This window comes from Centrocercus urophasianus, unplaced genomic scaffold (assembly GCF_019232065.1).
Source record: "Centrocercus urophasianus isolate 14NV4802_14NV808 unplaced genomic scaffold, USGS_Curo_1.0 seq_22, whole genome shotgun sequence".
Taxonomy (NCBI): Eukaryota; Metazoa; Chordata; class Aves; order Galliformes; family Phasianidae; genus Centrocercus; species Centrocercus urophasianus.
In genome coordinates this window covers 19,048,440-19,064,791 of record NW_024884778.1, presented here as the reverse complement: position 1 = coordinate 19,064,791, position 16,352 = coordinate 19,048,440, and the positions used below count along the sequence as shown (strand labels likewise).

General features: G+C 46.4%; 1 protein-coding gene across 9 annotated transcripts in view; it reads right to left on the bottom strand.

Annotated features, from left to right (window-relative positions):
* HEMK1 (HemK methyltransferase family member 1) overlaps window positions 1-16,352 on the bottom strand; it is a 70,343-nt gene that overhangs the window by 53,738 nt on the left and 253 nt on the right. For 4 of the 9 annotated variants that reach the window (XR_006169678.1, XM_042823358.1, XM_042823357.1 and 1 more), the window contains exons 1-3: window positions 15,408-16,058; window positions 14,856-14,947; window positions 14,015-14,108 (exon numbers count right to left, since the gene is read on the bottom strand). Coding sequence is in view for 8 of the 9 variants with exons in the window: in XM_042823358.1 (XP_042679292.1) it covers window positions 14,015-14,108; window positions 14,856-14,947; window positions 15,408-15,662 (441 nt within the window). In the remaining variant the exon portion in view is untranslated. The other 5 variants (XM_042823360.1, XM_042823362.1, XM_042823365.1 and 2 more) reach the window with 4 other exon arrangements.

Genomic DNA, 16,352 nt, shown 5'->3' with positions numbered 1-16,352 from the left:
GTGCTGATGATCCCAAGACCACAGAAAAGCCATTCTGCTCGGACACTGAATTGCTCTCAAACGCTGCTCATTTCTGGTCATCTGAAGTATTTCCAGGAAAATCTCTGCACTAGCTTAGAAGAACCATCCATCTCCAGGGTTGGTCACAGAGAGGCACAAGTTACTGATTACAGAATGTCCACAAGTAACTTCCTTAAAGTAGAACTACTGTCAGCATTCATTAACATCTTTAAGGTTTATTATTAGCAACTTCAAGCTTGGAGTTATTATGGAATTTCTGCCTCACATGCTCCACAGTAAAAATAATTTGAGAGCGCTTGCCAAAGTGAGCTCTGTTTAAATACAACTGACTTCAGTTTTTAGCACATGTGTATTAAAAAAGGGATATTGATACAATTTCAGCATCGTATCCTCCCTGACTCCCTTGCCTTACTGTCTGGTTATTTCATATACTTTTCCAAAGCAACTTCCCTCATAAGAACTATTCATTGCAATAGTTTAAAATTGAAAGACTGCATTAAAAGTAATGTGACAAGCTAAGAAACTACTTTTTTTTTCAGCCATTAGTATCTCACTGCAGTCAAAGAGTTCAACAATTATGAAACTAAGTTATTTTATGAAACAAATTCAGCTGAGAACAAATAGAAGGCGTTTGCTAGCCAGCGTATCAGGAGAAAGGAAATTACTAGTATGGTTTATTCAACATTGTACTGAATTTGTAACTGTACATGTATTAAAAAGAACAGAAAACAATGTAGAGGAATAAGACATTTTAGAAATCTGCACTAACTGGCTGTGATGCTAACTGTCCTTTCCTTGACTTACAGCTTCCACAAGAAAAACAAACTCCCCCAGCATCTGTAAAAGAACTGGGCAACCCAGCAACCACAAAGCAGAGGGGCCCAGTGAGCACGCTGCCATGGCCACCAGCTCTCCTTCACAGAAATCACGAGTGACTGAGCTGTCCAGAGCTGTTTTAAAAGTGTTCTTCACGTGGTTTTGGTATATTTCCATCTTCTATGAAGCAATTTAGTAAAAATCTGTGTTTCCTCAGCCCTCTCAAGATGTGACTTGAAATTGATGAGCTACTTTGTAAAACGTTGAGAGATAACACATGTCTGGGCACACATTCCTGCACTCATATGTAGGGTACAAAACACCATACCAGACACCCCCTACTTCTGCAGAAGAATCTGACTAGGGCCACACAAAGGGAAAAGCAACCAGCAGGCAGAAGATGCTAAAAAGAAAAACTGGAACAACAGCAGATGGCCAAAGGCTCCGGTCTGTGCTGCGTGGGATACACTACATCATCTCCAACTGAACAGTTTCAGACAGCAAACATCTGCTAACAATGCCAACGTTGCTTAAAGCCATCTTAGCCTTCAGCTTAGTCACCAGTTCCAAAGATTGAGATGAAATCAGAAATTCCAATGGGAAAAAAAAAAAAAGAGAAATCATTTTGACAGTCCAGTACATTAACCTTTGGAATACATTAGGTAAGCTCTCCACAACCTGCCACCCTACACTTGAAATGGCAGGAAAAATAGGCCTACTTGCACTCACACCACTTTCAAGATTGAATACATCAGAGAAATATCCCTCACTACAGAAAAACGCTCATTTTGATTAAAATACCAAAACAAACAGACTTCACTGATTTTATAGGATCTAAAACCTTGTAGCACCAGGTGCCTCGTCCCTGAAAAATATTGAAAAAAAAACCCAAAACATCAAAAAACAAACCAAGAAAGTGCTGTGTTAAGGAACAAATAGAATTGTACATTAAGAAAGTGTTTGAGAAAGGTGACCTGATTTCATATCTACCCACAGCACACTAACCACTGTGGAATGATTAAAATCCGAATTGCTGCTTACAGTATGTGTCACTGTCAGTAGCAACACACACTGAAAGTCTTGCTAAGCAGTGCTACAGGTACTGGCAGAAACAGGTCCTAGAGCGTGGTACACACGTGAGGGTAAGACAGTGAGCCACTGCTGTCCCTTGGAGCAAAGCTTAGGTATGATTAGAACTGCCCCACAGCTGTCCTGTCCCTCAGAGCTTGCAGGATTGCCATGCACCTTTCCAGGGTACACCTTCAAGTGTCATCATCCTCTGCGGCCTTTGTCATCTGCTACAGGTAGGCCAGCTTACAGCTCTGCACTTACTGGTGTGAATAAATCCCAGACTCTCTGCATGTTGCAAATTTCTTCATACAGAAATTCTCCATTCTTCATGGAGAAAAAACAAACAGAAATAAAATCAAGAAAAAATATCATGAGGCAATGAACTTCCCCCACAACTTCTATCTATGATTTTGCGCAAATAAGTATTCAGGAGGGCACCCAGAGCACCAGCTACCTCCAGAAATTATGCACTCATGAGCATGGTAAACTGGGCACAAGGCAAAATATCTGGAAGGGTTTTTACAGTGCACTGGAAGGTGATGCAAGCATCCAGGGATTTGTTTCCAGGTGTACAAATGCTCTTGTTTAGCATGGAGTGGGGACAAGTTGGCAGGATCTAAGCATTACGTACCTTTGTCAGAAGAGTATTTAAAAAATCTGTAGGGGAAAGGGCAGGGCATCCTCAAGAGTGAGGGGAGTTCTGGTACTGAAGAGCAGAAGAGGATCTTGCAAGGACTAGAAGCCCTTTACCTGCAGTTCCATACAGGGGACACAAATATTTGCTTCCTGTGCTACTTGATTTCCAGCACTCAGAGGTTCTCAAGCCTTTGCCTCTTTGCCAAGCCACTCACAGTCCACTCTCACCTTGCTGTTCCAGGAAGCCTTGCTTCACTGCCAGATTTGCCCTATGTCACTTACTTGGTTCTCCCCCCCCATTTTTTCTGTTGAGCAAAATAAATGCAAAGCTTTGCCAACACCTCCAGCTTCCCATGAGCCTCTGCCTCACCCTTCCACCCACAGCCCCACTCCCCCCCGCCCCCAGTGCACACTCATGTTCTGACAGGTTCTTGGTATTACCTCCCTGTCCCTGCGGCCAGGTCTCTGGTTCACTGTATTTCTTGGAACCACAGCTGCACAAAGAAGCGCGAGGACAGCGTCTGCCAGCACCCAAACCACAGGCTGCACAGCTGCACAGCTCCAACCAGCAGACAGCGCAGGGCCAGGCAGCTTTCAGCACTGAGACACACAGGAGGATACAGCAGATTCTCACTGCACAGCAGTGGCTGCAGAGCTGTGTGGAGGTCTGGAGGCAAGGTGGGCACGCTGTGGGCCAACGGCAGCAAATGAGATACCTGATGTTTCTGCGAATAAAAGTGCAGGGCTAACAAAAACATGATAATGGGAGAAGGGGAAAAGGCAAGGATGGAGCTCACAAATTCACACCATGTTCCCAGAAGCACCCTTTTTTCCTGCTCTATATACCCTTGGGAGAGAAGGGAAGACAAAGTCCCATGGATAGGAGTCCAGGAGGGCAAGGCTTCTAATTCCCTGGTTAGCAAAGGGGACATGGAAAGCAAAAGGCCTATGAAAACCTGTGTAACCTCATTGCTGTCATACACTTCCTGGGAATGTTTTACTTATTTGTGTGCTTTCCAGAAACTTGTGTTCTCAGAATCCAGGACTTTCTGTAGAGCCTGATCTGATATTAACCAAATTACCCCTCCCCTCCTGTTTGCCCACTTGGCTGCCAATGAGCACATGACAAAACACCAGGAAGCCAAGCTGGAAACGTACCTCCATGGCAATGGCCACAGAAGATCATTGTCACACACCCTTTTTCCTGAACCAGATCACTAAGCCAGCCCCTGATCAGAGGGCAGGCTAGTGGCTACAGCACTTGCATCCTGGGCTCTTTTGCTTGGCCCTGCAGCAAACTCAGCATCCAGACAGATGTTCTGCTTCAGCTTGCTTGCCCTAGCTTCAAAACTCCATTTACTTGGATGCCCAAGAGAAGCAAGGCAGGAGACAGGGGCAAAGCCAAATGGATTTGTCTTCATATTCATGTGAGAAGCCCCTTGAGCCCCATTCATCCCATTCCAGACATTCTGTAGTTTGTTTGCCCAGCTCCAGCCCTGAATCTCACTCTAACTGCTGATGAGCCGCACAGATGAAACCCTCTGAAACTGAGGTCCCTCTTATATCACAAAAAGGTGGATCAAAAGCTGAAGATCTCATGGAGCTCTTTTAGGGCAAAAAATACAAAGGCAATGATAATACTTACCAGTGAGAATACATTAGAAAAGTCAATATAAACTAACAGATCTGTGTGTGAGTTGGTGGGGGGGGGGGGGAGGGAGGGCAAGGTGTGGAAGCTGTTGTTTTTCCCCCACAGATTTTTGATTTACGTTTACATTTTTGAGTCTCCTGTGGAAATCACCAGCTTAGAAGCAATCTTCTGCTCTCCCACAGTCTTTTTTCTTGCATAGGAAGCCAGAAGAAACTACTGCCACAGTCCCTCCTGGCCTTTTAGCCAGGAACAACTGTTCCATCCTTCATTTCCTTTAGAGCAAGAAATCTGTTCTGAGAAAAACATTCTGTCCTGATTTGAAGTAGCCAGCAAGAGAGGTACCAAGGTTCCAGCTCTGCTGTTTCAGTAGTTAATTACACTCTCTGCTGAAGACATACATCTTTTCTTCTGTTCGCATTTATAGTCCTTGTTATACACTTGTCCACAAAACTAATGAGAGTTCTGCTTACAAATTTCTGCTCTCTGGGCCAGGTAATTAGCCCTCAAGCTTATCTTTGATGAGCTAAATAGTCTTTCACAATAAGGCAGACTTGCTGTTAATCCACCTACTGGTCCTTCTCCCGACCTACTTTTCCAGTTCTTTCTCAACCAGTGAGTAATATAACCAGACAGCTTTTCACCAGCTATCCCCCTACTGCAGCACAGAGAGGAGACTTAACCCTGGTGCTGTGCTTGGCAATCCCTTGGTAACACAAAGGTCGCATTGGCCTGTGGGCAGCCCCCTGAAAACTGGTCAGCCATTACCCAGCACAGCCCCACAGCTTTCCCCAAGCTCTTCAGCCAAAAGCAACAGCTCTGCAACGAGGGGCAGGCTGCATTATTTCCCTCTCCATGTATGATCTTATTAAACACTCGTGCTTAGCTCAAAGGGCAGTTCTGATTGCTTTGCAGCAACAAGCTGCTACTATGATTCCCACTCCTTGGCATTTGTGCCACAGCCTTTTTTTTTCAGGAAATATTGTTTTCCTTTGACATACTGATAAAATATTACCTACCATATGAGCAAAATCTCACCTGTGGGAGGCTATGAAAATGCTACAACTTCTGTATGTTTGTTTAAGTTATGTTTCGATAGATTGCACTTATTTTTGATCAATTAAATAATGTCCCATTCCATTTCTGTTCAATATACTTTATAGGTGTCTGCAGATATCTCAGGAAAGGACCCCAAATCGTGAATAAGACAACACTATCCATCCTTTTCATTTCCCAAACCATGTAGCAAGAGACGGAGAGAAGCAGTTTTCCTCTGAAGAGTAAAGCGATCAGAAGCAAAACTATGAAAAAAAATAAAACCAAACCAAAGGAGTCTCCTGACTGCAGATCCATGGCTGTGCTCACCACACACTGCGACCTTCTGAACTCTGTAAAATGTAACCATCTGTAACACAGAAATGAGGGAAACCACAGGCAATTCTGGATCAGGAAGCTTCCTTTCAGCACTAATTAAAACAGAAAAACGCGTTCATTCCTTTGCCGCATATCACCAGAGAAAGCCCCCACCTGGGGACCTGCAGATTTGCACATACATGTCTGGAAGTAAAAATCCTCCCTTCTCTCCGCTTGACCTTCTTAAGAGGTTAACGATTATGCTTAGTGAGAATGTAGGTTAACCTTCATGAAAGGTTTCTTGGAGTAAATCTTTGCTTAAAGTGCTTTCACAGAACACCCCGGCACAATGACTGCCATTCAGATGACACAGGCAAAGTAAACAGCAGTGGTTCTGGTACCCTGAGCATGTTGGCAAAGGAAGGAAGAAGCAACCTATCTCGAGAAACAAGTAAACTTAAAAATCACAGGTGGAAAAAGGATTGCTTAGCCAGTGACAGGAGAAAAACTATAAATGCTGTGAGAGCATGAATAGTTATTCCACATTTTCACAGTACAAAGAGCTCTCCTGATGAAAGACGAGGAGCATCTGAAACAAAGAAAATGCTTTTCCCACTTAAAGTACAAAATTAGAACAATTCACTGCCAGATGATGCTGTAGAGGTTAGAAACACAGACAGACGAAAAAGAGGATTAATGGAGGACAGATCCAGATCCACTAGTGATTATGAAGCAGAACGGCCTCAAACCCAGCTTTGGCTAAGAACATCCCTTAACTGCTGACTGTCAAAACAAGGGGGGATCCTTCTCTGTCTGCTTTTCCATTGTAATTTTGTCCTCACCATCTGTCACAAACCCCAGGATGACACAGTATTTTGAATTAGACCAATTTAATCTGACCCAGTAAACCTGTTTCCATGTCTTTATGATCTCCAGTAATCTCACAATTTTCCTGGATGACTATTGAAAAAAATGCCCAGCATGGAACAGACTTGGCATTTCTTCCCCTATAACACCTACCAGGTAAAACACACCTATTCAGCCTACAGCATGCTTCTCCACTTCCCTTCACAGGGAAGCTCACAGTCATCACAACAAAACCAAGATGGAAAAACGTATACAGGGCCTGAGCTCATGGTGCGATCACAACAGGTAAGGAGGTGCCACCCCCTGAGGGTCAGAAGGGCTGATGGGGCTGTGAGAAAGAAACCTCACAAGCAGAGCTGGAGCTCTCCTCCCAGCAGCTTTCCTCCAGCTAATAAAAACCACGGCATTCAAGAACATGGCTCTGCCCACACAGTAGCTGCAGGGGATGAAAGGAGACCATTTTTGTTTCCACTGAACAAACAAGCCTTCATCTGCTTTAAAAGACAGCGTGTGAGAGAGGAGGGGATCAGAACACGCTAGAAGCCACACGGCAATGATTAGACAGACCTGCCAGGAACTCTGCGAGTCTAAGCCTGCAGTGCCCTCTAGGGGTACAAAACAGGGGAGCCACAGCCTGCGCGACCTTAGGAGGAATCCTGAACCCAGCTGACCCTCCTCAATAAAGTCACGGTGAAGATTGATTTTGCCTTTATTTACCGGGAATCCAACCACGACTGCATGGATTCCTCTCTTTGTCCTATTTTTCCTCTAATCCACAAAGCTGCTGTGATGGTAACTTAGCTTGAGTTTTAGAAGGCCTCACTCTGGGAAAAGTGCTGTCTTCTGCACCAATAGTCTCTGAACAGCATTGGGACAGAGATTCACTGCAATAGTAAGTGCATAACAAGGACAATCCACAAGACAGAGCACAACCCCAAACTTTGGCCTGAACACCTCTGCATGACAAAAGCTTGGCTCTGGTGACCCTGGGCACATCATGAAAGTCACAGAATCACAGAATGGCCAGGGTTGGAAGGGACTTCAAGGATCACGAATCTCCATCCTCCTGCCACAGGCAGGGCCACCAACCTCCCCATTTCACACCAGCCCAGGCTGCCCAGGGCCCCATCCAACCTGGTCTTGAACACCTCCAGGGATGGACAGGGCATCCATAGCCTCTCTGGGCAGCTGTTCCAGCACCTCACCATTCTCTCTGTAAAGAATGTGTAAAGTCACCCAGGACCCCCTGCAGTCTTCACAGCCACAGCCCTGCTCTCACCAGGACAGCAGGTAGGATGCGGGGTTCCATGCACCACTGCAACCACACATTGTGCTCACAGCAGCGAGCCCAAAGCTCTGTGCACAGAGGACCATGTATGTGGAGTAAGGTGAGATTGTGGCTTGTGCAACAAAGCTCTCCTCCAACACAGTTTGTGCACACTCACAGAACTCCCTATCTATCCTGCAAGCAGTTTTGTCTCCCTGTCCCACCTCCACCCCAAATCCCACAGAACAAAAGGAGCAGAACCATATGTGCTGACAAAAATACTCCCAGAGAAAGCAAATGGAAATGGGCTCAGCTACACATGAGCTAAAGGGACAAATTCCACATGGAACAAAACTAAACCAGACAGCTGAGCTTCTCTCTTTGTTCTCTTTGCCCTGGTCGAGTTCATGATCTCGAGGGATGTGGGCCTGGCGAAGAGCAGCGTCAGGACCCTGAACTTTGGAAGAGCAAACTTTAAGCTGTTCAATGTTGGCCGAGATCCCCTAGGATGCTGTCTTTAAAAACAAAGATGTTGAGGAGAGCTGGCTGCTCTTCAAGGATGCCTTCCTGAGAGCACAAGAACTCTCCGTCCCTCTGAAAAAGAAAGCGGGCAGAAGAGGTAGAAAGCCGGTATAGCTCTGCAAGGATCTGCTGGGCAGCTGAGAGTGAAGAAAGGTGCACACACTGCAAACAAGGCCGTGTCAGCTGGGAAGAATACAGGATGCTGTCTGGACTTGCAGGCATGGGATCAGAAAAGCCAAGGCACAAGCAGAACTGAACTTGGCGAGGGATGTGAAAAACAATAGGAAAACCTTCTACAGGTACATTGGGCAGAAGAGACAGGCCACAGTGAGTGTGCCTCCTTCGGTAAACGTAAAAGAACTGGCTACAATGGATGAAGAGAAGGCCGAGGTACTGAATGAGTTCTTTGCCTCGGTCTTCACTGGTGGCCAAGATTCCAGTTCTTCTCATGTCCCTGAGCTCTGCATCCCTAAACCTCCAGGTGGGGACCAGGGTGGTAAATCCCCCCCGCTGTGAGGACAGAGGTCCGAGACCACCTGATGAGACTGAATGTGTGCAAGTCTATGGGGCCAGGTGGCTGCATCCCAGGGCTCTGAAGGAGCTGGCTGAAGCAGCTGCTGAGCCACTCTCCATCATCTTTGAAAAGTCGTGGCTGTCAGGTGAGGTCCTGGATGACTGGAGGGCCATTTACAAGAAAGGAAGCAAGGATGACCCTGGGAACTACAGGCTGGTAAGTCTCACCTCTGTGCCTGGGAAGATCATGGAACTGAGTGGCGGGGTTAACACGGTAGAAGAAAGGGATGCCATTCAGAGGGACCTCAAGAGGCTGGAAAGGTGGGCCCAGGTGAAGCTGATGAGGTTCAACACAGCAAAGTGCAGAGTTTTGCACTTGGGCTGGAGGAATCCCAGGCATCCATACAGACAGGAAGGAGTGGTGCTTGAGAGCAGCCCTGCGGAGAAGGACCTGGGGGTCTTGATAGATGAAAAGCTTTAACATGAGCCAGCAGTGTGCCCCTGCGGCTCAGAAGGCAAATGGGATCCTGGGCTCCATCAGAAGAAGGGTGGCCAGCAGGGACAGGGAGGTCACTGTCCCCCTCTACTCAGCTCTTGTGAGGCTCCATCTGGAATACTGCGTCCAAGTGTGGAGCCCCCCAGCACAGAAAAGACAGGGAGCTGTTAGAGAGGGTCCAGAGGAAAGCCACAAAGATGATCAGGGGACTGGATACCAATAACTAAAGGGAGCCTACAAACAGGAGGGGAATCAACTCTTGGAAAGGGTAGATAACTGCAGGACGAGGGGAAATGGTTTGAAGTTGAGGGAGGGAAGATTTGGGTTGGATGTCAGGGGGAAGTTCTTTACAAAGAGAGTGGTGAGGTGCTGGAACAGCTGCCAGAGAGGCTGTGGATGCCCCATCCATCCCTGGACATGTGTTCAAGGCCAGGCTGGATGGGGCCATGGGCAGCCTGGGCTGCTATTAAATGGCCCTGCTTGTGGCAGGGGGTTGCAGATTCGTGATCCTTGAGGTCCCTTCCAACCCTGTGATTCTGTGATCTCTGTCCACAGGACGCAGCCAGTGCTGGTAGTTTATGCCATATTGTGTTTGCCTTCACAGCTTTACCCACATGCCTAGCAGCTCGTAGCAAGAGTCAGAACCCTTCTGTTTTAACCACAGGATAGAATATGCAAAATGAAGATGCCTCTTCTTCCTTTCAGTCTTCAAATTAGCAGGCAGAAGCATTTGTAGGAGCTATGAAAACGTAACGAGAAAGTGAATGTTGCAGATCTGGTATACCTACACTGCACAAGCTAATGTACATTTACTCAGCCAAAAGCAAGACATACAATGTGGCTTGCATGTGCAGTCATAAACAAGCAACTTGAACCTGGGATATTAATGCTGATCATTAACTGCTTTCTAAAGAACAAGATTCTTTACAGATACTATTTGATTAACAGTGTCAGTACTAATAGCTGTAAGAATACTGCAGACAAACTGAATAGAAAGAACAGTAGAGGCAACTTCAATATTTTTGAGAGGAGGTTTTTCCATTACAGTTTCAAAGTCCAGTGTAGTCTGAAAAGTCTCAATTAGTGAACAAAGCGTGGGCAAAACCCCACCCAAACAATCACACACAGCTCTCAGTCAGAGAAGACCAATGTAAACAAAGGAAAGAATGTGGACGCCAGCTCAGTTTTGGGCAACTGGTTCCACATAGTATGTGGTTCCTGGAAGCAGCACGTGCCCATAGCAGTGTCCTGCACCAGGTGCTGACAAATAGCTGGATCTTGTCCACATGCTCTTCCTGTCTGAGAAAATTCCCCAGCATCAGATCACAAGAAAGCTCTCTCTCATGCAGCGCCAAGAGCTTGGGTCAAGGCTCAGGATTTGCTGTGATGTGAATACATTTTTCCTGAAGAGAAAGATCAACACAGCAAATTTACAAGAGTCAACTGCAGACATTACCCAATGCTGTCACAGAAATCACAGAAACATTCCTAAGCAAAACATATCAATGAAATCTGAAGCACAGCACAGAGTGCCTCACTATGCCTGCAAAAGGATAAGACAAAGCCCAGAAAAAAGTAGTGAAGTCTAATCCTCCTGCTACTCCTTCCCATACTACACAAAGGCTTCACAGCTGCACCCACATCTTCTCCCATATGAAAGATGTTGAACTTTCCAGCCTGCCCTCAAACCACCACCAGAGGTTTCAAGATCTCATTCCTACAGCTCTGACAAATGCAGTGTCAGTTCACGACTTCCAGGTAAATCTGGTAAATGAGATCAGTTTCTTTTTTTAGCACCAGGGCACAACACATCTCCCCACAGTGGAATTCAGAGGCATGAAGAACATTGAAATAAAAGCTTCAGAAACTCAGTGAACTGTGTCCAGAGGAAGAGAAACTCTGAGAAAAGGTTAGGTGGGATGAGTTCCTGAGGAATATAAAGAAGGAATGCAGCCACAGCTTGGCTGCTGAGAAGACATGAGACAAAGTGGCCAGAGCACTGGTTACATGTAAGACTCTCTTAACACAACTTTGAATTTAACAGCTCTGTTGGAAAGAGTTTGTGCTCACTTACATGGAGCAACATCAGGGAATCATCCTGGCTGTGAACTTGCACTTAGCTCCCCCAGTCCAGATGAAAGTAGTGGGAACATGCAAGCAGCTATTGTGAAAGCTCTCATCTTTAAACTCACTCTTTCATCATTTGGCACCTTCCACTCAGGAGAAGAAATTTTGTAGCCTGGTTTAAGAGTGCCTGTTTTAGTTACATCTATGTCACCATGAAAGTTTAAAGCATTCCAAAACAGTTCAAGACTCTCCTCTACTTTTTTTTTTTTTCATTTTTAAACAAACATCAACAGACAAAAACTCCAGCTGACTCTGCTTCACACAGGCAAATCAAACCAGACAAATCCCCAGAAATTGCTGCCAACCTCAACCATTCTGCACATCCGTGTGGAGTTCCTGACACCAGAAAGAGCGCGAGCAGCCAAAGCAAAGGTGCCACACTGCTGCTGGAAACCAAACACACTTAGCTCTTAGACAGAAGCCTGCTGGACTCCTAATGCATCGCACTTCCTCTACTTTACAAGCCTCAAGACCAAATGGCTCTTTCCCAGAGTGCTATAACACCTTAAGAGAAGGCAGCAGCAGGAGCTGGAGGGAGACTTCAGTAGAAGAGAAGCCACCAGACCCAGGACCCATAGCCATTCTGCAAGCCCGGATCCACAGGCCCAGACTGCAGGCCTGCTTGTTCCAGCCCTTCCCGGCCCTTTTATCTGTTTTGTTCCTTTTGAGCTCTTCTTCCACCTGGATTCTTTTTTCCATCCCTTCTCTCTTGCTGCACTGCTCATTTCCTCCTGAATGTGCAGCCATTCACTGCTCCCTACAAGAAAGGCCACATTTGTTCACCTTCCATTTCCAGATTATTGTCTGCTGATGCTGCTTGCTGAGGCAGAACTACTTCGTAAATTCAATTGCCAATGGAGCTTCATTCCTGAGCTATTGTGAGCTTCTGGTCTTTCAAAACAAACGTACTAAAAATGTACCTCCATATTAAGTATCTGACACATCAAATAAAGTTTTCCCACAAACACAAGGTTTGGGTTAAGCTGCTTAATGCTGGACTTTTGGCCCCAGGGTACACAAAGGGGTTTAAAACACAAGATGTTATAGAGTGCTGCATTTTGACAGGGCACTGCCTTTCAGCAGAGATGCTCCTACCAAAATCCCACATGTGGACACCATTAGCAACATTCACAGGCATTAGCAGCCCTGGTTTCCACAGTACACAATAGGCCTTTGTTTGAAGCCTGGCACTGCATGGAATGAGAGCACAGTACCAGAGGAAGCCTGACAACAGATGGTTTGATTTGCAGAAAGTTCTCTTTGGGTTTAGCTCTCATATTGCATTCAGGAATTAGTGGCAGTCAGAGGCTGAAAATACTCTCTTGAATCAACCACTGCAGAAATACCATCAATAAGAACAATGCTAACTATCATCAGGCTCCAACTAGCAAAACCATTTCTTGAGCAGTTGTCTCCAGACTTCATCAGCACAGAACTGACCACTGCAAGGATAACATAAGTTAAAAGCACATTACTGAGAGCATTACCACCTTACCTTACAACCTTCACAGAAAGGAAATTTTCCCTAATTCCCAGTCTCAGCTTCCCCTAGCCCATCTCCATGCTGTTCCCATCCTGCCATCAGCTCCCTGGAACCTGGCACCTCCCTCTGCTTTCCCTCCTCAGGGAGCCATTACCTCTTCTGGCTGCATTCAAGGACCTTACTGTCCTTTTAAAACTGTGGAGTCCAGAACTGCACTGAGTACTCAAGGTGAGGTAGCACCAATACAGTGCTAAATACAGTGGGAGAATCACCTTTTACCAGCTGGCCATGCTGTGCTTAATGCATTCAAAACAGCATTCTTTATACAGCAAAGGGCTACTAGCACAGGAGCCATTTCTCTGATCATTTGTCTATCGGAATTCTAATTGGACAGGCTATGGTAATCATTCCATCTCCAAAAGTTAACATTCACTGCAAAAAAGAAAACCAATTATAAGAAGAAAAACAAAAACAGCAGAGAAAAGCAACTCTTAAAGAGCAGTAAACAAAGATTTGCTTACTAGGGTGCCCATAAGCTGAAAGCTAGGCTACCATTAGAGAAAGCACCACTATATAACTCCTGAGCTTTTTCCTAGCACACTAGGCAAAATAAAATTTCAATTTGAATGTATATGGCTATTGCTTCCACTTTTACAATTCACAATCACATTTAATTCAAGCCCAGGTCAGAACCTACCCATGGGTCAGCCTAGGAAAGGAAACAACAGTTCAATTTCCAGTACTTGCCCAGAAATCACTGTGGAGCCAGCAGGTGAGTAGTAGGTGCCATTTCTACCAGCCTGTACTGTCTTAATCTGCATGCAGACAAAGAAGCCCAATGGAGTCCACCACCTTTTTTCCAGTAGTAGCTTTCTACTACACTGGACAACTCTGAGTAGTTGCAATACAAAAGTAAAGGGGCACGATATTCAAGGAGTCTCTACCACAGCAGAAATAAGAAAAGCAAGCCTCAATGAAGGTGGATCTCTGTGCAATCAAAGAACATACTAGCTTGCAAAATCTCTTTCTCTGAGCCAGAAGGTGAAAGTTCACCAGCTCCAGTTCCAGGTCACAAGCTTAGGATGCCCTATTTTAGAAACCATCCGACCTTTTCATCACTATAATCCCACCAAGCACATTCATATCAATGCAGTGTGTAGATTCAAAACCCTTCCATGTTTCCTACTTTCATACCTCTGTTTCAGGACGAGGAATAAATACTGGAGGTCTCATCTTCAGATTCAGGTCCTGAAAGTCCCACTCACCAAGCACATATTGCACTGGCATTCTGTGTCAGGCAAAAACAAATGAAAACACTCGAGGATTACACTTTGTAACATAAAAAGCTCTCACTACCATGCTTACTTCATTGCTAACCACACAAGCCCTTTGATGGTGGACATCTAGATGCCACTGAGGCTCTCAACTGCATGTGCAACACGCATGTGCAAGCTCCTTGAAAGCTCTGGTAGTTCCACTTCCACAAAACAGTGTCTTGACAAGCACTGGACTGGGGAAACTAAGGGCCAGTCAACTCACTTCAATCCTGAAAAAACTGAGGGAGCAAATAATCCTGGAAATAATTTCCAAACATGTTAAGAACAGAATGGATTTACTAAGGTGAAGTCGCTCCTGACCAGAGTCCTCTGTGTCCAGTGCTGAGCTCCTAACTACAGAAAAGGCATGGATGTACTGGAGCAAATCCAATACAGGGCCATTAAGATGACTAAGGGATTGGAGGACCTGATATACAAGAAGAGACTGAGAAAGCAGGGACAGACCTGGCTTGAAAATGAAAAGCTCAAGTGAGGTGGAAAATTCATCAATAACTACATGCATCTGGTGGAAGGGAGTAAAGAAGATAAAGTCAGATTTTTTGTGGTAAAATGTAAGCTGAAAGAAAAGAGGCAATGGGTACAGATTAAAATACAGAAAACTCCATTTAATCAAAGAACCACCCCCTTCTTTCCCACCCCTTTTTTCCCCTCTTTTAGAGAAAACTCTCCCAAGAATGACAGTAAGATGATTCTCCCACCTTTCCAGTCGCTTGCAGCTCAGTTGCTGGATCTGCTCCTGCTGCACTGCTGTAAGCGGAGAGCGGAGTTTTTCGGAGTCCAAGCTCTGAAACTGAAGACAACATCACTTTAAAACCTGCCCACTTGTGCAACTTGCGTGTTGTCTGCACCCTGCAGGCAGAGCCAGCAGAACAACAAACACATACAGAGGGCACTCTGAAACTCCAAACGACAAGGAGAACCTATCTGCCTGTTTAACAAGAAACCTGTATGGCTGCAGTTTAGGTAGTTACAGTGTAGATAAGATAAAGAATCACTCCACCAAACAAGTCAGGCCGTTATGCTGGTTTATATGTCATGGGTAACATTTCAGGCCCTGCAAAGAGAGCACATAGGAGATCCCAAGAACTTTACTTGCATTAATAAATTACATCCCACGCTCTCTGCCCTCTGAGGGAGGGAAAAGCTGTTCTAGCTCCTGTAAGTGAGATAAAAAGAAGTGTAAGGGGATTAGTCCAAAAAACATAAAGCAAGGGGCACACGCAGATCTTACTCCTTTTCCATGACTTAACTGTTTTTGCTCCCAAGACAAATGACACGATATATTCACTGGATTCTCGTGCTTCAGGGATCCCGTTCTTCTCAAACACCTTTTGCCAGTAGCTGACCACATCAGGGGCAGTCAGCAGCCCAGGTCTTACACTGCAGCTCTGTCTCAAAGACGACTGTTTGGAACTGAGGTTAGGACTTTGACTAGGTCCCACTGACACATACTGAGGCAAAAGCCCCCAGAACCTCCTGAAAAGTGAGGGGCTGACGCATCTCATTGTTGCAAAGTCACCTCCTGGTTTCCACGTGGGCTCCTTGTTTCTGTCAGCTGATCTAATCCATGAAGAGACTCACACAACACTCAATGCAGCCACAAGCCACTTGGGCTAAGCACCACCTGATCACAATTAGCAGATGCTCCTCAGGGCAGAAGAAAAAGGTCAGCAGGCTCACAACAGCTCACAGCGCGAAACCAGAGGAAGAGAAACTCGGAATACGCGGGGCCGGGTCGGCTCCCAGCAGGCAACGCTGCAGCACGGAGCAACCGAAGAAAGAGTCAGGCCCGCGGCCCGGGACACCGCCACAGGAAGAAGGACGAAGGAATTAACTGCACTGCTGCCGGCAGAGCGCAGGACGAGCCTCCCGCAGCCGCTCTGCGGGCTGACCGACCTGAGGCCCGGCACAGGTCCTGCCCTTAGCGAGCTGCCGCGGGCGGCAGCAGCCCTACCTCAGCTCGCTTCAGCTCGGCAACTCTGCCTCAGCCACCCAGCACACGCAGCGCCCCCGGCCACGCCACCTCAGCGGGGGGGCGCGCCCACAACACGCTCCCTCACCTCAGCGAGGGCGGCGCGGCAGAGAACCGCCTCGTCGCCGCGCGCGCGAGCGACGGCAGAGCCGACCAACCGCGACTCGCGACCCGCGGCCGTCGGCCAATCGCTCGGGGGCGCTGGGCGGAGTGGCGGGGCTAC